The sequence below is a fragment of the Artemia sp. Qi Xiang Cuo genome, chromosome 21 (genome assembly GCF_049724085.1).
Source record: "Artemia sp. Qi Xiang Cuo chromosome 21, ASM4972408v1, whole genome shotgun sequence".
Classification (NCBI taxonomy): Eukaryota; Metazoa; Arthropoda; class Branchiopoda; order Anostraca; family Artemiidae; genus Artemia; species Artemia sp. Qi Xiang Cuo.
Window position 1 is genome coordinate 6,976,688 of NC_142814.1, and position 25,324 is coordinate 7,002,011.

The window sequence follows — 25,324 nt, forward strand, 5'->3', positions numbered from 1 at the left end:
GATTGAGAGCTTTTTGAAGTTTCTACGATAACTCCTTCGATACGAAGTGTCCGGGTAGGGAAAAAAAGAAGAAAAAACCAAAAACACATTGTGCCAACATCGTTCTTTACTTAGGCAGCGCTAGCGCGCTACCTATGATAGGAAACTTTTGTAAAAGTACTAAAAGTGTGGTAGGGGAGTTAAAAAAACAAAACAAATACCGATCTGCCTACATCGTTCTTTACTTAGGCAGCGCTAGCGCGCTGCCTATGATAGGAATTTTTTGTAAAAGTGCTAACAGTGTGGTAGGGTGATTTTTATGGTATTTAAGTGATGTAGTGGTAGATGCCTTTATTCTCCCTTTATAGGGGAGATAAACTATGACCCCAAGGCAATTAAACTTTGGTAGCGTGCCTTAGACTATGACCGGACTAATGAGGCGTACCAGCTGGGTATATTCGAGAGATTAAATGTAGATTGTAGAGAGGATGGCTATAATAGAATACTTTTATTCGGTTAACATATACTGATATAAGGTTTATTAATATATATATATATATATATATATATATATATATATATATATATATATATATATATATATATATATATATATATATATATATATATATATATATATATATATATATATATATATATATATATATATATATATATATATATATATATATATATATATATATATATATATATATATATATATATATATATATATATATATATATATATATATATATATATATATATATATATATATATATATATATATATATATATATATATATATATATATATATATATATATATATATATATATATATATATATATATATATATATATATATATATATATATATATATATATATATATATATATATTCTACTAGGACCCATATTTTCTATAGTTAGTAGCTGCTAATCTCTCAAGGTCGTGGAATCTGTCAGCTATTTCCCTAGACAGCGACCCTTGGCCTCCGTCGCGCCATTTTAGTTCATGATTTGGCTCCTCAATGTTCACCCTCTTCTGTCCCTTTCATATTTTATACGTTCTTGGGCTTCTGTGTTATTTATTGACATCTGATCAAACTTTTTCATAGCCTCGTCAAGTTTTACCTCTGTTTTTACTAGGATTATAGACTGCTGTAAATTTTCAGGTTTCCGTGATAATATTAGTCTTAATAGCTTCTTCGGTAACCCTTGCGTAAAAGTTTGTAATTGTTCTTTCTGTACTGTCTCGTCATTTCCGCCTTTCTCTAATTGTAAGCATACAGATCGACAAATTTTGTCTGCATATTCCCTGATACTAGTTGAGGTATATAATGTCACTACCTCTGTTCTTAGCCTCTCGCAGATGCTTGTCTCTATGAACCTTGTTTTAAAAGATTCAATTAGAGCACTGGTGTCCTTGGGCTCTTTTTCTTTAATTGCCTCAAAATGTTTAAGAGCACTTCCCTTTAATCTGGCTGCAAAGCATTGCTCTTTGACCTTATCGTCAAACGATCCAGTTAGATCGTTGAAAATTTTCAATTTTTCAATAAACTCATCTACATCTGAAATTCCAAGTAAAATTGCAATTCCAAGTACCTTTGATAGGGAACCCATTTTTTCCTCTGGTAAAGCCATTTTATTTCAATCTACTATTTTTGTCTAGCCCTCTCGACCTAGTTTTTGCAACCGCCACCAGTTGTGGTAAGGTGATTTTTATGGTATCTAAGTGATATAGTGGTAGATGCCTTTATTCTCCCTTATAGGGGAGATAAACTATGACCCAAAGGTAATTAGACTTTGGTAGCGTGCCTTAGGATATGACCGGATTAATGAGGCGTACCAGCTGGGTATATTCGAGAGACTAAATGTAGATTGTAGAGATGTTGGCAATATATATATATATATATATATATATATATATATATATATATATATATATATATATATATTCTACTGGGACTGGTTTTCCCAAGTAGACCCCAAGTCTCAGAAAGCTACAATAATGTATAATAAGGTACTTAGACACTTACAATATTCCAACAATATTCCAAGGTATTTCTAAATCAACGGACCAGAGGTCAGTCGGGCATAAAATTAGTATCAGTCTACCCCTTCCCATAAAATGTATCTTTTATACATTTATATTAACCACACCTTCCTGGACCCAACCGACACAAATAGCTAGGAAGTGGTAGTTTCTCAATTTCCCGTTAAGTTGAGACTTGGCAGGATATGTTCCTTATCTTAATAAAAAGTGTTATTTCTAAACTTTTGTATTTGCGTCTTAATATTTTTACTAAATTATAAATTGACTTAATTAGAAAGCTCCACCACAACAGTTTTAGCGTAAAGAAAAAGGTATTGAGGAGGAGGCAATCCTTCATATACAGAATAATTTCTGTTCGTTCTCAGTTTTAACGTTGCTCATTACTTTCAGCTTAAAAAGGCTTGTTTTTTTTTTAATAACAGTATAATAAGAGTAAAACTACCAAAAAAGTGAACCAAAACCACAAAACTAACAAAATATTTATTTTTCTCAGGTATTGGAACAGTGTTTACATACGTTGTTTTACGACGGTTGATGGCAAACTTGGTACCAAGAACAGGTGTGGCAAAAGCGCTCGATTCTTATTCATTGATATGTCTTATATATATGTTTTCTACTCTCATAGAATATGCCATTGTCAATACAGTTTGGAGAAGAACGTAAGTACCATTATCTAACAAGTAAGTCTCCACAACTTACATTTGTCTCCATATTAATTTGCTTAAAATAAAGACGTAACAATGCCTGGTTAGCATAACTTCTTTCTGTGAATTCTGTACAAAATTTTTAGTGAACAAACCCCACATAGTTACAGCCTTTACTGTATGAACTACCTCCAAGTCTTTGCAGGGGGCTGAAACATATCACTTTCATTTCGTGTTCATTTGTTTTCAGTTGCTGTTTTTAGCAATGAGTAGAGTGCACAATACGGGAATGAAAAACCTAAGTTTTTTAAAGTTTTTTAAAGTTTTTTTTCCAATAGAACAACAAAATTTACTTTTACCTAGGGCAATAAAAAATTTATGTGTACAGTAGACTAATAAAAAAATGAACAGAAATCTTACAAAATTGAATCGTTTTTTTTTCCTTTATTTATTTAATATAAGTTCAATTGCCAGTACAAGTAGTCTGAAAAAAATACTATTTCTACTCAGTATTTACTGTTAATCTCCAAAATTAGCAGTTATAAGTCAAGAAACAACATTTTAACATTCCTTGACCCAAGATGAAGGCAGTGGCAACATTGATCCTAAAAAGATTTGAAAAGTAGACTCGTTGAAATCATATTTTTGACCCTGAGATTATTGATTTTAGATTCCGTTTTTTGGATAAAATTTTTGGAACTGTCCACAAACTTGTTAAACATAACCAATTTATAAATCTTATGTTAAGTAATTGTTAGGAACTCAAAGTTTAATGTAGAAGAAATATATCAGACTGTAGTCGAGTGTTTACTGCCCAGGTTAGTATTGTTTTGATTTAAAGTTGGAGCTAATTAGGGCTTTTCTAATTTTGATGGGTATTAAATTAACAAATTTCTGTAATCGAGAATGTGAGTTTCCACTTTCTGTATTTAGAAAAATGAATAAGAAAGTTCCATTCGGAAACCGGAAGTTAATTTAACCGGTTGTCTGTAAAAGAAACCGGTTTAATGAAAATTCGGTTTCCTTGAAATTTTCCTCATATGGCTTCATATGAATATGGCTTATTATTACCATATACATTTACCAGCTTGAAAATTACTCATTAATATTGTCATAAACAACAGCCTAAGTAAAGAACGATGTGGGCACAATATACAAGACATCTCAGCAATATACCAAGAACGTCTCAGGGTTTTAAGTTCAAATTTCCGGGTCTACTTCTATTACTACTTCTGCTCTTAAAATTTTACTAAATCAAAAGATTGTAATTGTATCCAGGCTATAAAAGAGCATAGATGTATTTTTTTTTTGGAATGGTATTAACTTTTATTTATCTGGTCAACTAAGGGATGTATATGACTAAATTAAACATTATTATTTGTGTCATGGTTTCAAAAGAGTTCATGTAATTAAAAATTACTGTAAAAGTTTCCAGCATATAAATAGCAGGCCAAACTATAAATTCTTAAAGAAAAACTGGAAAGATGCAAATTATTACTTTCTATTTCCCTAAAAAACACTATGTCAATATTAAAGCAAGCAGAAATTAAATAAAAAAACTGTTTCCACAAAATAAGTTCTTTAAAAAAAAAAGTAAATCCATTAACCCAAAAGTGAATATAAATAGAATCAATTAATATACCAAGCTAACAACTTCCACAAATCAGTATCAATAAATATATGAAACCCAATCGAACAGAAATTAAAATAAATAACAGTCAAACTCAAAACGAGCAGAAACTTATGAGAGTAAATAATTTATGAGACCTCACTTGCTAATCATGGAAGAAATAAAACATGGAAGAAAGGAAGAAAACGAGGAGAATAAACAGCCAGTAAAAAATTGAATTACTATTTAAGATTACGTTCAACTTACAAGTCAAACAACACATCAAAAAATAATTAATTTTCTGTACACATACCTGACATTTGAACTAAATAAAACAAACACATCACGTTATCATATTGCATATGCAGAAATTATGCTTTTAAACTTTTTTTTTTTGCTCATATACAGATACGGGCTTTTTTCTCTTGTCAAGTTGTTGGCAGACAATTTTAACTAAGTCTTTTTATAACGACGGAAACAGATTTTTTAGCTAACGGTGTTTGAAAATATAATTATTGGACTAGAAATATATATATATATATATATATATATATATATATATATATATTTTTTTTTTTTTTATATATATATATATATATATATATATATATATATATATATATATATATATATATATATATATATATATATATATATATATATATATATATATATATATATATATATATATATATATATATATATATATATATATATATATATATATATATATATATATATATATATATATATATATATATATATATATATATATATATATATATATATATATATATATATATATATATATATATATATATATATATATATATATATATATATATATAATTGACTGCCAAACAACTTGAATTCCTTAATTCGCTACCAAAAATTTACCTTGAGAGGGTAATTTGGCAGCATTACAGTTAAGCCTTGAAATTGCCTTAAGAAACAAACTTGCTTGGTGCAAGGTCAATTTTTCTACTGCAAAATTACGAGACTCAAAAAAATTACATTAAGTTGACTCAACAGAAACTCATGTAGGCTACCAATAAAGCAGATCTAGGGGTAGAAGTACCCCCCCCCCCTTTCTGTCCAGCTGGTTTTATAGGCAAACATTCTGAACTAAGTAAAAAACATTTTGTTATATATAAGATTGGAAAATACAAATTAGTAAAAGTATAAACACGTTAGAACGTAATATGAGTAATATAACAATTCTTGATTAAGATTAATTAAAAAAAACTTTTTCCAAAAAATAAGTTTTTCAAAGACAAGTAAAGAACTCCATTAAACAAAAAATGAGCACAAATAAAATCAACTAATCTACTTAGCGTCAAACTACCACAAATCAGCATCGATAAATAAATGAAACCCAAAAAGAACAGAAATTACAATAAATAACCGAGTCAAACTCAAAACGAGCAGAAATTAACATAAGTTGGGCGCAAAACCCTTATGCCTTCCCAAGGCCAGAAAAAAATTTGCACTTCACTGAAAAAATATAACAAACAGCCGGACAAACAGCCGGAATTTTCGGCGGGAGTCCATCTCAGCCATCTGTGTTCGGGGGTGCTAATCAAGCAACCCCGTCTAGACCTGCATTTGGTAGCCCTGCATTTGGCTCTACTAAATTCGGAGGTGCGCCATCTTTTGGAGGATCTCCGTCATTTGGTAGTTCAGCTGCATTTGGATCCCCTTCGGCACTTGGTACTTCATCTGGCTCTGTTTTTTCAAATGTTGCATCTACTGGCACTGGCAACGTGTTTGAAGCTTTTGCTGCGAAGAACACTCCTACATTTGGCTCCATCGCTACCAGTACCACAGAGGGGTCTCAATTTGGAGTGAGTCGCCAGCAACCCTCTACTTTTGGACAAGCTCCTGCCTTTGGGTGAGTCTCTTAGTATTTAGTCTTTCAAAATAGGCTGAACCCTATTTCAATCGACCAAACGAGGCGTTGGGAAATCGGAAACTTGAAGAAGCATTAAAAAGGTAAAAAGGTGTGATGTATTTGAGGCCAGCCTCAGACGAGTAAGCACAAGTCGATGAAGACAAAATTCAGTTTGAATTCAGGCAAGAAATAGCAATTTAACCACTTTTTTCAAGGATAAACAAAGAGCACCGGCGAGCTTTGCTCGATGAAGTGAATTTTGGTGAATTGAACTACGGTGCCCAGTCCCCCCCCCCTGCGGAAATGAATATCTCCGTATTCTGATTGGCACAAGGAAAAAAAAATATGAAAATTTTTCTACATTTAGTTTTTCAACAAGGACACAAAGGTGAAGGTATCTTCGGTAATAATTGCTTACTCTCTTCTTTGCCTGGTTTATCAATAAAAAAAGATTGACTTATTAATCAGGAACCGTTTTAAGGTTGAATCATTATAGGACTTCATTTCTGCTCGTGGTCGTCCAGGCTGACTGAAGTTATTGAGTCTACGAAGCCAGTGCCAAATATCTGCAATGACAAAAATTCTTCAGGATATTTGTCATGTAGAATCCAAGCAAAAGTTTTTCTTAATCTGAAACAAATTGAACTTAACTCAAAAGAGTGAGGGCTTGACGGGGAAGGGGGCTACCTGAAATTTAGGGAAACAACATTTTATTTGGAATTTGGCGGATTTTTTGTTTTTAGTAAAAATTGTTTCTTTGCCTTTTTTTATTAAACAATAGACCTCTCAGTTTAGACACTTGCACTTAAAAGCTTGCCATATTGATTCTGAGATTATTTTTTTCAGTTCTTGTCAAACTTCAGCTTGAATAGCGACCATTTAAGGAGTGGGGGACGCTCTCTCATATACAGCATGATTAATGTTTGGTTTAAATTTTAGTGTAATTTTTTATTTTCATTTACAAAAAAATAGGATTGTCATACATGTATCTTTTAAAAATACAAGTTTATATACAAAATGGGAATAAGTGAGGAAACTCATTATAAATTACATTGCCCTCTTGACTTACAGCCTGATTCAAATTTTTTACCATAGAGTAACTTGAGGTTCAGATAGCCTAAGGGCGCAGTAACTCCTGCAGTCACTCACAAATTTGCGGCATACCCACCTCTTTTCCAAAAAGATGTTACCAAAGAGAGGTGGACGTCAATAAAGCCGTTGATAGGGAGTAGAAAGGGCCTCGTGATCTTGTCATGTCATTGCATTCTTGGATTCTATCACCTTCCACGACCCTTTGCTCAAGTTCAGCTGCTCCGGTATTGCTGCGTTAAACACATATTTGCTGGATTTTGTCTCTTTACTTGTTCCTCTTTAGACAAAAGCTTGTTTGACCTTCCTTTTACTTGTGCTGAAAATGAATTTTGTAGGGTTTTCTGTCCGGGCATTTGCTTTTCTATTGTGCATATTTCTAACAAAAATAGAAATGACCTCTTGTCGAGTCCATCCTAGTATTTTTGTACGTTGCTCCTTCTTGTTCGGGCCTTGTGTCGTCCCTCTTTAGTAGTGTCCCAGGAGGTTCCACCTCTCTTTAATATGGTCAGGTTATCTAGAGTCTGTTCTAGACAAATTCGATTGAAGTTCGTTTTGTTCATGCATCTCGCGTTTTCAGGCATTAACTCTTTCTTTTAAGCGATGTTCTGACTTGTTCTTTGTCGTGACATCACCAGGCGATTTGAACTTTAAAGTTTCTACCAAAACATCAACCAGAAAATAGAATTGCTGACTGTGAGGAAAATAATCATCGAAAGCACGAGAAAAACAACAGTAAAAAAAGATTGACTGGATTGGTTTTTGAAGAAGCTGAAATTCAGCAATCCTTTATTTTTTCAAGGAATGACTTGTTTCGCTATGGGGAATTGAATTGAAAGAAGGCATCCTCAATGTTTTCAGTACACGTCCCAAATTTCAGTCATCCTTACTTCACGCCAAATATCAACAGCCTCTATAAACTATTCCTTCCATCATTTAGGAATAACTGCTTACATTCTTACTTGGTCAAAGGAAACCCAGATGGAAATTAAATTAAAGGTAATTTATTAAAGTCGGATAGAGTAAAGCTCAATTCACCCAATGCGATTAACCTCTGTCCAAGTTTTAGTTCAATTCATGCTAACGAACCGGATCCAGGAAGGTCAAAGAGACTCGCTTACGTCTTTGCTTTGAAAAGAATAAGATTATTAAACAATATGTAGTTATTTTATTTTACCTATAAATTATTGTTTTTAATTGTTTTAGTTTAGTATTACTACTGATGACGGTCCTTGCAAATGTGACCGAAACATCTAGTATATTTTGTGAATTTATCACTGTCTATTAAAAGGAGTTTATCCCTATTTTAACTTTTATTTATTGTCATGGAAAGGCAGTGTGGTCTTCGAAATTATCTAGAACCCTTTTAGCCTTTTGGACAATACCTATTGTGGTGTTCATTAAATAATAGTTAGGTACATAAGCGCCAATTTCCATAAGGTTTGTGCATTGTGTGGTAAAAGCACAAAAATTGGCACACGTATGTAGAAAAACACGGAGAATCTGACAGGGGACAGAACCACATTTTCTGAGCGCGTTTTTCCGGGTTTCATTGCGTTTTTCCACGCGGAAAATCGTGTATTTTTGAAATTGAAGGATATGGACGTATGAAGGGTCGTTTCTGGTTGATTAGGGTCTGCTGATTCTGAACATGTGCCCACTTTTGAAATCTAATCAGCAGTTTCCAAGTCATCGTCATTTTCATCATCGCGGGTCGTATACTTTTCTGTATAATATGGTAGTAGATGTGCTTAGGGTATCTTTTATGGCTAAATCGAGTATGCTGAGTCTGAAAATTTGCTTCATTTTAACATCCAACCATCCGTTACTGAGTTATTATCACTTTCATCATCGCCGGGTGTATATGTGTCTTTCATACTTCTGCATTACAAGCTCTGGTTCACCTTAATGTGCAAGTGACGACTGTGGTCTGAATGAATGGCCAATTTGTGGGTTTGAAAACGTGACTCGAAATACCTTAGATTGCTAACATGTTTAACAAAGATAAAAGAAAAATCCACGTGGCACGTACTTTCTAAAGAGAAAGCATATGAGAAGAAAACAAATAACGTACAATTTACCTTTAATAAGTGCTGTTTTCTTTTATAAATGTCTTCATATCATGTTGTCCATTCTTTATTCCCACCGCCTGGCAGAAGATACGGCGATACAGAATCTGAAGCGACTTGAAGACTTGGGAATTGCAGGGTACAAAAAATTTATTCAAGAGCGTATAGTTTCCCACAACAAAGCAATTAGCGACACGTTACCGACACAGAACATAGTCCTGTTCGTTACGCCAAAAAAAAAAACTACCTCCGAGTCTCAGCTGCAGGTAAAGTACATGCAGTCAAACTGCATCCTCTTCAGCCGTTTGTACATTGGCTGCAAGGGTAGAGGGGCAGACCTGGCCAACTTTTTCAAGCACGAGAACCAGCTTATCTCACCGTCCCTGTCCGAATACGGCAAGCTACGGTGTGGAAAAAAAATCTGACATAGTTGACTGTTTGACGGCAGAGCTTGAAGAGTCACTACCCAGCAGTCTCCCAACCGTCGATTTAATTGTACTATAAGGGTCTGTTCTAGTACACCTCATCGTTCCTTAGCCTGGAATTAGTTTCGGGGAATACGCTCGCTTGAACTTCGCTACCTACATTAGAAAGCAACAGTCCCAAACCGACGCCCAAAGGATTGATTTCGTCTTTGGCATCTACACTGACGACAGCCTAAAAAAACGGAGCGCGTGAACACAAAGGAACTTTGTCTTATGCCGTGAAAATCATAGACTGAACCCCCGTTCCTCGGATTAACTGGCGTGACTTTTTGAAATCAACTGAGAATAAGAGTCGACTCTTCCATTTTTTGGTGACGATGGTAGTCCAGGAATTGCAGGACATCTTTGTAGTGGCTGCTCTTGGAGACACATTTATTTCAACACGCGATATCGTTTTTCGCGAAGGCCTCACACTTACCAACCACGAAGAAGGTGACACTCGTGTGCTGCTCCATGCCTTACATCAGGACCAGTGTGACTATAACATCATAGCCATCAGAACTGTGGATTCGGATGTAGTTGTGATTGCAACAGCTTTGTTCCAGCAGCTTCAAATTGAAAACCTGTTTGTCATCTATGGCCATGGAGCAAAGACGAAAATACTGCCCATTCACGATATTACTTGTCGTCTAAAACCTGACAGGTCTCGTAGCCTTCTCTTTTTGCATGCCTTCTCTGGATGAGATACAACTTTTTCTTTTGGCTTTCATTGAAAGCATGGTGTTTGTAAGACCTGGAAAGCTGTGGAATCTATTCTTCCGACTTTCGTTACTCTGAGCCATCAGGAGCCCCAGTCCTAGATTGTCACTTTACAGAGATCCAGCAATTGGTCATCGTTCTTTACGAAAAATCAAGCAGCTTTTCTGAAGGGAACAGTCTGCGGAAGGAGCTTTTCAGATGAAAAACAACTGAAATGAAAAAACTTTCCCCAGCAGCGGCTGCTCTTGAGCAGCATACCAAACGCGCTTAATTGCAGGCCCAGATATTTGCATCATCGTGTTGTCCGGAACTTTCCCCACTGGATCCAGATTTATACGGCTAGGTGAAGCAAGACGAAAGCTGGGAGCCTTTCTGGACTAATCTTCCTGAGGCAGCGACAATTTGCAAAGAACTGCTCAAATGTGGCTGTAAAACAAAGTGCAAATACAGGTGCAAATGTGCAAAAGCTCCTCTTAAGTGCATATATCTCTGTTTGTGCAAAGGTTGTGATAATCAGTACAATCAATAGTGCACTTTTTGTAGCTTTATTTGTCAGAAGCCGATTTCGACCTGTATCCTGTCCGTGAGAACCTCATTTTCTTTTTTAGCTATCTTTATGATGAAACAAGTTGAAATCGGCTGTTTCATTCCTATGGTCCATGTGATTGTTTAACTATTTTGAAATACCTGAAATAATTTAGTATTCTACATTTTTTCATCATAATAGTATGCTTCTTACCTCCGAAGTTCCTTAAGTCAAGCTGTTTGAGTTGAATAAATTATTTTTTTTTTGTTTTTTTACTGAAAGCTTATTGAGGAGGTCTGAAAGCGTAGTCCGTGAGAACCTCATTTTCTTTTTTAGCTATCTTTATGAAGAAACAAGTTGAAATCGGCTGTTTCATTCCTATGGTCCATGTGATTCTTTAATTATTTTGAAATACCTGAAGTAATTTAGTATTCTACATTTTGTCATCATAATAGTATGCTTCTTGCGTCCGAAGTTCCTTAAGTCAAGCTGTTTGAGTTGAATAAATGATTTTTTTTTACTGAAAGCTTATTGAGAAAAGGGTAATTAATTACTTACAGTCAAAAACGTATGATCTCCTTCGGAATGTTATGGGGAGGTATGAGTTCTTGTTAGAGTATGGCATGGAAACAATGGTTATGAAACCGGTAAATCCTGAACCAAGAATCCGATTGCAAAAATAACCACATTTTTGGAATCGAGAGACTCGAATTAGTTAGGAAAGAGATCTTAAACTCGGTCATTGCTGATTCATAAAATTTGCGTTTTTTTTGTCGCGTGGAAAAACGCAAAGTAGCGCGGAACCGCGGAGACAAATTTGAATTTGCGACTTAGTCGATTCTTCGCATTTTCCGTAACATGTTCACCAGTTTCTATGCGACTACGATGAAAAATACAAAGTCAGAAAGCAGAAATTACTCAGAAGTGCATGGAGCGTAGTGATGAAAATGATGACAACTCAGTAACCAGGAGTCACACGAAAAAAGTAAGCTCATTTTTGGGATCAGGACAGTAGTCCCCGAAGCCGCGCCACGGCGACATGACGGCGGCGAATGTGTGATTTAGTGTCGGCGACGGCGCGCCGAATTTTTTTTGGCGGCGCGCCGCCGATTTTAGACCGGCAGCGCGCCACGGCGTGCCGATTTTTTGATTAAAAATAATAATAAAATTCCACTTCACCAAGCACGTTCAACCTTGATTATAGTAAGGATTTTTAAATGGTTGGCTAAAAACATACAGGAACAACATGACTTACTTGACTTACTTACTTGTTGTGTTTATGTTTAACATCGCATTGTTTATATAAAATCCCGTGTTTAGTCATTTCCTTCTTGTTAATTATTTGGGCTAATGTGTGTATAACTTTCAAAGTTTGAAGTTCAAACATCTCCTGTTCATCAAATACATACGAAAAGGAAGTGAAAAAACAACAACAAATAACAACATCGGAAAAACACTGTATACAAGTCAGATACCATGGCTTAACAAGACCAACAATTTTAAATCAGCGGTTACATAACTTCAGTTACAATTTATGTAACAAAAGTGAGTTTGTTCACTCTGCCTGGATCCATTGATCGATTTGCAGTCACTATCAGTCCTGTCGTGCTAAAAAGTCGTTTAGCCGGGGCACGTGTGGCCGGTATAGCCAGAACTTGACGAGCGTAAACTGCCACTCGCGGGATCTGATGCTAGTATTGGACCTTGGGGTCCCACAGAATGCCGCAAATGGGCTTCTTCTTTGTATCTGCTGAAATAAGTTGTTTTATAAGGGAGAACAAACCTGCACCTTTACCATAGGGCTCCTGTGCCCTACACTACAGGAAGAACTAAACTGCACCTTTACCCTCTTTTCTTATCAACACCGAATAACCCTCCAAAATTCTTTTCTGAAAGAAGTGGTCAAGTTAACGTTTCAAGTCAAAGTTTAAGGCTACTTAAACTTCAGTGTGCTCTGCTAACTGTGCAAAAAAATGTAATTGATTTCGTTAGATATATTTCTATACTAGCTCTAGATAATCTACCAAGCGGGAAACTACCATAAATCAGCATCGATAAATAAATGAAACCCGAAACGAACAGAAATTACAATAAATAATCGAGTCAAACTCAAAACGAGCGGAAGTTGACATGAGTTGGGCTCGGAACCCCTATGTCTTCCCAAGGCAGAGCATGATTTTCACTTTACTGAAAAAATTTAAATGTTTTTACTTTTATAACTTTAATAAATCAAATATTATTAACATTTTGATTACTAAATATCAGTATATGTATATTAAACTGACAATGCATATTCATATGTATTTTTTCCTGTAAGGTGCAAATTATGTTCTGGCCATGGGAGGGGGTGGGGGTTTTGGGCCCAGCTTGTGTTGATTTCGGCTCGTTTTGAGTTTGACGCGGTTATTTAACCCATATAATGGGTTTTTTAACCCATGTAATGGGTTAAATTACATGGTGATGCAGAACACCATCGCGGGAGGATCCTCTATAGGAGGACAACTGTGGCAGGGTGTAAGATCCAGATCTATGGACAATGGCCTCTGTAAAGGGCTGCCTCGACCTTTTCGGGGTACCTGCAAGACTGGGGACCTTGCGGTCAACTCTATTCCCACTTGAGGAGTGGCACCCCTCGAGGAAATTATAGCCTAGTAAACGAAACAACATTCGCACGGAATTCTGACTAATGGACAACAATTCTTCTGGGATCGGTATGTTTTGATGGGCGTCTTTGGGCTGAAAACCTCTTCCGAGCTAATTTAGCTATTACGGGTTGCCTCCCCGTAGTAGCATAATATTTGTAGGCATGAATATATAATGAGTCGGAGGTAATAGGCTTGAGATTGTCTGTGCAGGATTTCGACTCTTGTTGATAGAAGAGCATCGCCAAGCGCTGAAAAACATGTTGTGACCAAGATTGGCCCAGGATTGCACAAAGCCTCCATTCTTGGAGGTCCCAGGGACTTCTTGCTGTCCGCTTCTAAGCCGGCTTAAGCACTTCGGTGCAGACTTGAGAAGATATGTGATCTCCGTCCTGCACTGGTATCCGGGATCATTGCTTTTCCTGAGGCGAAAATAATTTCAATGATTTAAAGAACATGAAAATTGGAATTTGGAATGTTACGACATTAAAAAATGACTATCGTATCGACATTTTAACTGAAGAATTCAGACGATTTGAACTGGATTTATTAGGAGTTTCAGAAACTCATATCCCAGGGGTAGGAAGCATGAAATTAGGGTATATAGAATTTTTTTACTCAGGCAGGAAGGATTGGGTACATAGACAGGGAGTTGGGCTCATGATGAATAAGGAAGCTGCTAAGTCTTGCTTAGGCTGGGAAGGTATTAATAATAGAACACTAATTGCTCATTTTATGACTAGAAAGTTCAAGGTATCAGTTATAGTTGTATACGCCCCTGTAGAACCGACTGATGGAGATACTAGTGACTCATATGAATTTTACTTACAGTTACAGGAGCAAATAGACAAGGTCCCAGGTAGAAGTATGATGTTATTGCTGGGAGATTTTAACGCCCAGGTTGGTAGAAATAAGGATAGATGATATCCCAGCTTAGGTAAATTTGGTGTAGGAAAAGAAAACAGTAATGGATACAGACTTTTGCAATTTTGTAGGTATAACAATCTAGTTATAACCAATACGGTGTTTGATCATAAAATGGCTCATAAGCTAACATGGTATTCACGTGATGGTAAGACAGCAAACCTTATTGATTATGTTATAGTAAACCGAAGACTGGCAGGATCAATACAAGATACTAGGGTATATAGGAGTGCTGTTATTGATGTTAAAAGTAAAGATCACCATCTAGTAGAGTCAAGGGTTAATTTAAAGCTGAAATATCGGAAGGGTAATTACCTCCCGGGAAGTTATGATGTTAGTAGACTCCAGGATGAGAATTTGGGAGAAACTTTCCAGGAACAGTTGAATACTAAACTTGAGAGTTTAAAATTTGATAATGTGTAAGATGGTTGGAATAATTTTAGAAAAATAATTTGTGAAGTTGCTGAAGGTGTATTAGGGAAGAAAGCTAGCACTGAAGCTAAGAATATTAGTGAAAAAGCTTTAAGTTTAATAGAAAGGAGAAAGGACTTGTACAAGAATTATCTGAGTGATAGATCACATGAAAACAAAAGAAATGTAAAGAAAGTGGAGAAAGCATTGAAATATGAACTAAGGAGGTGTGAAGTGGAGGCCATGGATAAACTTGTCGATGATTTAGAAGATGCAGCGAGACGTCATAATATTAAAATATTGTACTGGCACTCTAACAAATATAAAGGGAGGAGTCAATCCGGACTTGTGCCAGTTAGAGAGAGGACTGGGGTGGCAATTTGCGATAAAGCGCTAACTAAAGTAAAATGGGCCGAACATTTTTATAACTTGCTTAACCGATATAGAGTTGCAGGAAAAAATATAGAGGAAAATGAAAAAGTTTGTGATACCTTGAATGTGAAGGAAGATTTGTTTTGTGAGGAGGAATTAGAAACAGTACTAAAAGGATTAAAGAACAATAAGGCTCCAGGTGCTGATAGGGTCGTAAATGAGTTTCTTAAATATGGTGGCTCTGAGGTTAGAAATAAGTTACTGAAGATTATGAATATGATTTTTGAAAAAGGGGAAGTACCTAACGATTTTAGGAAAACTTTAATTAAGCCACTTTATAAAAAGGTGATAAAAGTGAGTGTGGTAATTATCGAGGCATTAGTCTGGTCTCGTCTGTAGGTAGCAAATTGCTTAGTAATATGATACTTTTTAGACTGAGAGATGCCGTAGACAAAGTTTTAAGAGAAGAGCAGTGCGGTTTTAGAAAAGGTAGAGGATGTGTTGACCAAATTTTCACTCTTAGGTTAATAATTGAGAAGTCCCTGGGTTTTCCAACACCTTTGGTCCTCAGTTTTATAGATTATATGCAAGCGTTCGATTCTGTTGATAGAGGAGCTTTAGTAAAGGTTTTCTTCTTGTATGGTATACCAGACAAATATATTAAAGTGATTAGTGCTATGTATGAGAATAACACTGCTGCGGTTAAGGTAAGAAATGAGGTTAGCAGCTGATTTTGTATTAAATCAGGAGATAAGCAGGGTTGTGTTCTATCCCCCTTTATATGGATTATTTTGACGGACTTTGTTTTAAGGAGCTCAGGAAATGCAATGGGAGACCACGGAATCAAATAGGGAGGAAAAAGTCTCCTGGACTTGGATTATGCTGATGATTTAAGTATCCTAGATGAAAGTGTGAGCAAAATGAATGAAGTTTTAGAGGTTTTGCAAGTTCAGGGCGCTAGGATTGGTTGGAAAATTAATGTAAGGAATACCAAGTCACTAAGGCTAGGAACAAGTGAAGATGAAAAGGTGACGTTGGGTAATGAATAGATTGATCAGGTTGACAGCTTCACTCATCTTTCTAGTATCATTAGTAAAAATGGTGGGAGCAGTGAAGATGTTAAAAGTAGAAGCGACAATGCTTTGAGTGTTTTTTTCACATTTAAAAACAGTCTGAAAAAACAGAAAAACAAATCGTAAAACCACTATAATAATATTAAAGGCTACAGTGATGCTAGTAGTTGAGTATGGTTCTGAAGGATGGGCGGTCCAAAAAGCGGATAAAGGTTTACTAGATATTTTCCAAAGAAATTGCTTAAGGATTGCTCTGGGTACCCGGCTGACTGACCGTATTTCAAACACTAGGCTATATGAAAAATGTGGTTCAATACCGTTTTCTAGATCTATAATGAAAGAAAGGTTGAGGTGGTTAGGGCACGTTGTGTGGATGAAGGATGACAGATTGCCGAAGATTGTTCTTTTCGGCCAACCATCTAGGGCTAAAGGGAAAGCAGGTCGTCCCCGTCTGGGGTGGGAGGACGTCATAAAGAAAGATTTCACGGAAATGGGAACTTCGTGGGTGGGTGTAAAAAGGGAGGCTTTGAATAGAGTGGGGTGGAGGAGGAGCGTGCGTAGCTGTGTTGGCCTCAGGCGGCTTGGTGCTGCGATGAGTTGTTAGTAGTAGTAGTAGTAGTTTATAAATTTAATAAATCAAATAATATAACATTTTGATTACTAAATATCAGTATAAGTATATGAAACTGACAATGCACATTCATTTGTATTTTTTAAGTAAAGTGCAAATTTTGTCCTGGCCTTGGGAAGGCATAGGGGTTTTGCGCCCAACTTATGTTAATTTCTGCTCGTTTTGAGTTTGACTTGGTTATTTATTGTAATTTCTTTTCGTTTTGGGTTTCATTTATTTATCGATGCTGATTTGTGGTAGTTTCACGCCTGGTAGATTATTTGATTTTATTTTTGCTCATTTTTTGTTTAATAGAGTTCTTTACTTTACTTTGAAAAATATATTTTGTGGAAAAAGTTTTTTTTAATTATTTTCTGTTCGTTTTATATTGACATAGTATTTTCAGGGAAAAAGAAAATAACACACTAAATTTTTCGTTTTTTAAGACTTTATAGTTTGGCCTTCTATTTGTGTACTGGAGAAAAATTTTCAGGAATTTTTAACAACAAACACCCTTTTAAAAATAAGGACACAAATACTACTTTTTAATTTAGTTTCATACCTCCTCTAGTTGACCTGAAATGGAAAACTTGATACCATTCGCAAAAAAATCTGTTTACTTTCTTTGATAGCATGGATACACTTACGCTATTTTGATTAAATTTTAAGAGCAGAAGTAGCCCTGAAAGTTTGAACATAATAACCTCAGTTGTTCTTGGGATACTGCTGAGATGCCTTATTTAGAATTAGCAATATCAGAGTGCATTTTGATTTAATCTTAAGGCAAAATTTAGTTTTTAAACATAATGTTCAAATGGGAGGGTGGGCTTGGGAGGGTGGGAGGGGAAGGGGGATTACTTGCCCTCCAATCACTTTCGACTATTTAAAAGGGCATCAGCCCTTTTTATTTTCAATCGACTGAGCCCCTTTCGAAGTTCCTCCGACAACTCCTTCAATACGAAGTGCCCTGGTCTATTCAACAACAACAACAAAAATATCACTAATCACTTTCGACTATTAAAAAGGGTACTAGTCCTTTGAATTTCAAATCGAGTGAGCTCTTTTTCAAGTTTCTACGAAAAAGATTTCAATAAGACCTTATATGCCCCCAGGGTATAACTTATAACCCTTGCCCTGAGGGTTGTGGGGGAGTGTCCTCCCCAAAAACAGATTTTCTACCTGGAAATCAACTGCTCTGAACAAAATGGCTATCTCAAGATTTTAATTGGATGTGTTTGGGGGAATAATGGGCGCCGGGGGGGGGCCTAGTTGCCATCCAATCACTTTCGACTATCAAAAAATACGATAGGCCTTTGAATTTCCATTCGAATGAGCCTTTTTTGAAGTTTCTAAGACAACGCCTTCTGTAAAATCTTATATGCCCCCAGGGCATAACTTAAAACCCTTGCCCTGAGGATTGTGGGGAAGTGTCCTCCTCAAAAACATATTTTCTAGCTGGAAATCAACTACGCTCAACAAAATGGCTATCTCAAAATTTTGATTTGATGTCTTTGGGGGAATGATGGGCGTGAGGGGGGGGGGGAGGCTAGTTGCCCTCCAATCAGTTTCGACTATTAAAAAGGGCACTAGGCTTTTGAATTTCCAATCAAATGAGCCTGTTTTGAAGTTTCTACGACAACACCTTCTATGAAAACCTTATATGCCCCCAGGGCATAACTTAGACCCTTGCCCTGAGGGTTGTGGGGGAGTGTCCTCCTCAAAAAAATATTTTCTATCTGAAAATCAACTAGCCTTTGCTGAACAAAATGGATATTTCAAAATTTTGATTGGATGAGTTTGGGGAAATGATGGGCGTGGGGGGGGGCTAGTTACCCTCCAATCACTTTCGACTATTAAAAAGGGCACTAGCCCTTTCTATTTTCAATTGACTGAGCCCCTTTTGAAGTTCCCCCGACAACTCCTTCGATACGAAGTGCCCTGGTCTATTCAACAACAACAACAAAAATATCACTAATCACTTTCGACTATTAAAAAGGGTACTAGTCCTTTGAATTTCAAATCGAATGAGCTCTTTTTCAAGTTTCTACGAAAAAAATTTCAATCAGACCTTATATGCCCCTAGGGTACAACTTATAACCCTTGCCCTGAGGGTTGTGGGGGAGTGTCCTCCTCAAAAACAGATTTTCTTTCTGGAAATCAATTGCTCTGAACAAAATGGCTATCTAAAAATTTTTATTGGATGTGTTTGGGGGAATGATAGGCGTGGGGGGGGGGGCTAATTGCCCTCCAATCACTTTTGACTATTCAAAAGGGCTCTAGCCCATTGAATTTCCAATCGAATGAGCCTTTTTCGAAGTTTCTACGACAACACCTTCTATAAAAACCTTATATGCCCCCAGGGAACAAATTAAAACCCTTGCCCTGGAGGCTTTGGGGGAGTATCCTCCTCAAAAACATATTTTTCTATCTGGAAATCAACTACGCTGAACAAATTGGCTGTCTCAAGATTTAAATTGGATGTGTTTGGGGGAATAATGGGCGCGGGGGGGGGGGCTAGTTACCATCCAATCACTTTCGACTATTAAAAAATGCACTAGGCCTTTGAATTTCCATTCGAATGAGCCTTTTTTGAAGTTTCTAAGACAACGCCTTCTGTAAAATCTTATATGCCCCCAGGGCATAACTTAAAACCCTTGTCCTGAGGATTGTGGGGGAGTGTCCTCCTCAAAAACATATTTTCTAGCTGGAAATCAACTAGGCTCAACAAAATGGCTATCTCAAAATTTTGATTGGATGTGTTTGGGGGAATGATGGGCGTAAGGGGGGGGGCTTGTTGCCCTCCAATCAGTTTCGAATATTAAAAAGGGCACTAGGCTTTCGAATTTCCAATCAAATGAGCCTGTTTTGAAGTTTCTACGACAATACCTTCTATAAAACCTTATATGGCCCCAGGGCATAACTTAAAACCCTTGCCCTGAGGGTTGTGGGGGAGTGTCCTCCTCAAAAAAATATTTTCTATCTGGAAATCAACTAGCCTACGCTGAACAAAATAGCTATTTCAAAATTTTGATTGGATGAGTTTGGGGGAATGATGGGCGTGGGGGGGGGGCTAGTTACCCTCCAATTACTTTCGACTATTAAAAAGGGCACTATCCCTTTGAATTTCCAATTGAAGGAGCCTGTTTTGAAGTTTCTACGACAACGCCTTCTATAAAAACCTTATACGCACCCAGGGCATAACTTAAAACCCTTGCCCCGAGGGTTGTAGGGGAGTGTCCTCCTCATAAACATATTTTCTATTTGGAAATCAACTACGCTGAACAAAATGGCAATCTCAGAATTTTGATTGGATGTTTTTGGGGGAATGATGGGAGTGTGAGGGGGGGGCTAGTTGCCCTCCAATCACTTTTTAATATCAAAAAGGACATTAACCACTCCATTTTGCAATCGAATGAGCCCTTATCTATGTTTCTACGACAACTCCATTAATACGAAGTGCCCGGGTGGAGAGAAAAAAAACACATTCTGTCCGCATCGTTCTTTACTTAGGCAGCGCTAGGGCGCTGCCTATGATAGGAAGAAAAGCTCTTCATTATTCAATGTGCTTTGTCAAGAAAACAGTAGAATATACTGAAAATTTGGACTTCCCAGTCATCGATAAGGTAAATCACTTCATCTCTAAAATTCTCAAAATAATGTAGATCTTTTCTCTGATTAAATAAAAAAAAACGGGTTTTTTCGAAAAGAAAATAAGGAGTAACACTAAAACTTAAGACGAATAGAAATTATTCCATATATGAAGGGGGTTGCCTCCTCCTCAACGCCTCGCTCTTCACGCTAAAGTTTTTAGTGCTTTTGACGAAAGCTTCTCATTGTTCCAATTAAACAGATATAGTGAGCCAGAAGTCGCTCTTAAAAAATTAGGAGAAACTTTAAAGTTTATTGGAAAGAGCGAGGGGTTGAGGAGGAGGCAATACCCTTCATATACGGAATAATTTCTATTTGTTATAATTTCTAATGTCACTCCTTAGTTTCTGTTAAAAAAAACCTGTTGTTTTATTTAATTTCTGAACGTTTTTGAATTAATGCAGCTTTCGAAATTAGCTAACCGTATATGAATAACTAAAACAAAATTTGCATATTGATTTTACTTTTTTGGCGAAATGGGTTTCTAAAAATTTTGGTCGTACGAATTTGAGAAAAAACGGCGAGGGAGGGTGCCTAGTTACCTTCCAAGTTTTTAGGCTCCTTAAAAAGGGCGCTAAAACTTTTAATTTTATTTACGAACGTTTTTATTAATAGTAAATATACTTAACCTACGAATTTTCTCCCAATTCTTTGAGAACGACTTCTGAAACACTATCTTCGTTTAATTGGAACAATGAGAAGCTTTTTTTATTATAATGCTGAATCTGCATTATAAGCCTATTCTTTTGATATATTTATTGACATCAAAATTCCGTTTTTTGAAGCTTCGATTACTATTGAGCCGTATCACTTGTTTTGTATTGTTTTTCATTACTTATGTGTTATTACGTATATGAGGAGGTTCGCCCCCTAGTCAATACCTCGCTCTTTACGCCAAAGTCCAAATTTTGTTCAAATCACAAACCCCAGAATCACAAAGACCGTTTAATTAGAATAGATAGCTCTTTTGGAATTACTAAAAAAAAAACTTTTTTGTAAAGAGCGAGGTATTGACTAGGGGATAAATCCCTTCATTTTACGTATTAATTTCGGTTTGTTTTAAGTTTTAACGTTGCTCCTTACTTTCAGTTGAAAAAACTCGTTTTTTTATTTAATTTCTGATAGTTTTTTAAATAATGCTGGGAAATCCGGCACCCCCTTCATAAAAATATTCTTTCCCCCAAGAAAACAACCTCCATGGAAAGATCCTCCCACGTAACGTTTTGCAGATATGAGCTTGAAATTGCTACAGCAGGGTTTTCTGTTACGTTGAATCTGATGGTTTGATTTTCATTAAGATTCTAGTACTTTTAGAGGGTGTTTGCGCCTTTTTCAAAAATCAGGCAAATTTTCTCAGGTAACTTTGGGTTGGTAGGACTAAACTTCATGAAACTTGTATATTTGAAATTAGCATAAAAATCCTCTTCTTTTGATGTATCTACTGGTATCAAAATTCCGTTTTTTATAGTTTCGGTTACTATTTAGCCGGGTCGCTCCTCACTTAAAGTTCGTTACGACAAACTCTTTGATTAAGTAATTAGTCAAGATGGCATACCAACCACCATTGGTAAAAAAAAAAAACTACTGCAGTTAGTCTGCTGGATTCTTTTATTCGGGTTCAAAATTTATATTCAAACAAACTCTGCAACGATATCACGGTTGCCAGATCTTTGTTATTCTTGGTCTGAACCTTGCCCCCATCTAAGATTTGAAAGTACCCTTTTCAGGTATTTTCATTAAAAAATACTTTTCCAAGTATTATTATTGAAAAAATCGAAAAAAGAGTGGCCGTCCTTAGATGTGTAAAAAAATATTTTGCCCCCCTCCCGGCGAAATTTCGTTAACTCCGTAAGGGATAGATGAAGTTTTTTTTTTCAAACACTTCATTTAAAAATTAATATACGGCAAAATGTATATTTTTTTCAGCTCTAATGCAATAAAAAAAAAAATGGCTTGCTTCTAAAGTAAATATTACCATGTGGATGTGGATGTTACCATCCTAAAACTATCATTAAAAATAAATCCATTAAAGGAGAGAACGACCTTAATCTCTAGGGAATTTCTCTGCTCACCTTTTTGTGAGTACTCACTTTGATTGTAGCTAATTGTCATGGGCTAAAAAATGGAGAGCACACGTACAATCCTATAAAAACTCTGAAATCTTTGCACAGAGGGGGAAGGGGCTTTTAACCAATTTCCCCTGTCGGAATCCCAATATTTATTGTGTTTCCCTATATTTCTTACATCTGTCACATAACTGACATTTATTTGTTTGCTTCTGGAATGAACTGTGCGCATCTTATTTTTTTGTTGGTTTGTTTTAGTGTAAACCAGGGGGGGGGGGCTGTACTCTTTTTTATTATCTTAGGAAAGCTTAGAAGTCAATTACCGAACAGTGAAAAGGCACATCTCAGATGGAAGGGTGTCAGTTCATGAAAATTTGCGAAGAGGCATTTTTATTTTTTAATCTAGGTGAGGAAATTATTTTTTATCAACTTAAAGAAAACACCAAAAAAACATTTCTAAATAAATAACAAAAAAGATTTTTTTTTAAATCTAGTGGGATACAAAATAACCCAGGCCTGTACCTCTAAGTGATACTCCTGATTAGATAGATAGAATCAAAAAATCTGAACTTTATTCATGGCCCTTATTGAAGGTCTGTCCTGAAAAACAGAAGTCGTATAGGTTGCCATCCAAACAAAAATTCAAAGTATTTTTCTTGCAACGTTTTGCATATATTATGTCATTAACACTAATTTGTTTTCATTTTTAGAATTTAAACAACTGAAATAAATCTGTGTGAGTGTTTGTGTGTGTGTGTCTTAGCTTTGGTTCTCATGTCTCTGTGTTAGAGGGTTTCCCATTCACAAAGATGGGTGGATATCTTTTTTTTAATCCAGGAAAGATTTTTTTTCCGTTGTAGCAGCACAAACAAATATTTTTCGGTACTGTTCTATTAGCTCAAATTCACGCCAGAAGTGAATTTTGGTTAATGCTAATGAAATAAAATAAAATATGATAAAAATATAATAGTCTAGAAAAAAACTTGGGCTATAGATTTGCACATTTGGGGATGGGTGGTAAAGCATTGCATATATATATATATATATATATATATATATATATATATATATGCAATGCTTTACCACCCATCCCCCAAATGTGCAAATCTATAGCCCAAGTTTTTTTCTAGACTATTATATTTTTATCATATTTTATTTTATTTCATTAGCATTAACCAAAATTCACTTCTGGCGTGGATTTGAGCTAATAGAACAGTACCGAAAAATATTTGTTTGTGCTGCTACAACGGAAAAAAAAATCTTTCCTGGATTAAAAAAAAAAGATATCCACCCATCTTTGTGAATGGGAAACCCCTCCTAACACAGAGACATGAGAACCAAAGCTAAGACACACACACACACAAACACTCACACAGATTTATTTCAGTTGTTTAAATTCTAAAAATGAAAACAAATTAGTGTTAATGACATAATATATGCAAAACGTTGCAAGAAAAATACTTTGAATTTTTGTTTGGATGGCAACCTATACGACTTCTGTTTTTCAGGACAGACCTTCAATAAGGGCCATGAATAAAGTTCAGATTTTTTGATTCTATCTATCTAATCAGGAGTATCACTTAGAGGTACAGGCCTGGGTTATTTTGTATCCCACTAGATTTAAAAAAAAATCTTTTTTGTTATTTATTTAGAAATGTTTTTTTGGTGTTTTCTTTAAGTTGATAAAAAATAATTTCCTCACCTAGATTAAAAAATAAAAATGCCTCTTCGCAAATTTTCATGAACTGACACCCTTCCATCTGAGATGTGCCTTTTCACTGTTCGGTAATTGACTTCTAAGCTTTCCTAAGATAATAAAAAAGAGTACAGCCCCCCCCCTGGTTTACACTAAAACAAACCAACAAAAAAATAAGATGCGCACAGTTCATTCCAGATATATATATATATATATATATATATATATATATATATATATATATATATATATATATATATATATATATATATATATATATATATATATATATATATATATATATATATATATATATATATATATATATATATATATATATATATATATATATATATATATATATATATATTAAATACCTTTTTTCCCCTAAACCCCAAAAAACTAAAGTTTCAATATTGTAAACGCAGCGATAAATCAGTGTTTGCAATCCTCAGCATAGGAAATCACCGTTGAAAAAAACAGTTAGACTAGTTTCTTTAGCATCTTCCTTGAACAATATATAGCGTGGATTCGAGCAAATAGAGCAGTAGCTATTTTTCCGTAAATTACTATCATAGTAAATTTTCAAAATATAAGGGGGAGGGAGGTGGGGCAAAAATAAGTTAGGTCCCTAGCTTGAATCTGTGCCCCTGTCCTGATGTATGTATTCTAAGAGCTTAAAAATTTTTCTTGGCTGTTCTTGAGGATCAAATCTCGAAAAAAAATCTACTATCCTATAGACTATCATCTATAACTATAAAAATGTACATCTTAAGCTTGTAATGTAGATGACTTCATTAAGTTTCCATTACCAGGAATCTACCTTTCAGAGTAC

General features: G+C 35.5%; 1 protein-coding gene across 1 annotated transcript in view; it reads left to right on the top strand.

The window, feature by feature from the left end:
* The window catches only part of LOC148939199 (pH-sensitive chloride channel 2-like), a 78,822-nt gene that overhangs the window by 45,440 nt on the left and 8,058 nt on the right, over positions 1-25,324 (top strand). The window contains exon 7 of the mRNA XM_089106584.1: positions 2,529-2,694. Within this exon, the coding sequence (XP_088962710.1) occupies positions 2,529-2,694 (166 nt within the window). The remainder of the gene's footprint in view (positions 1-2,528; positions 2,695-25,324) is intronic.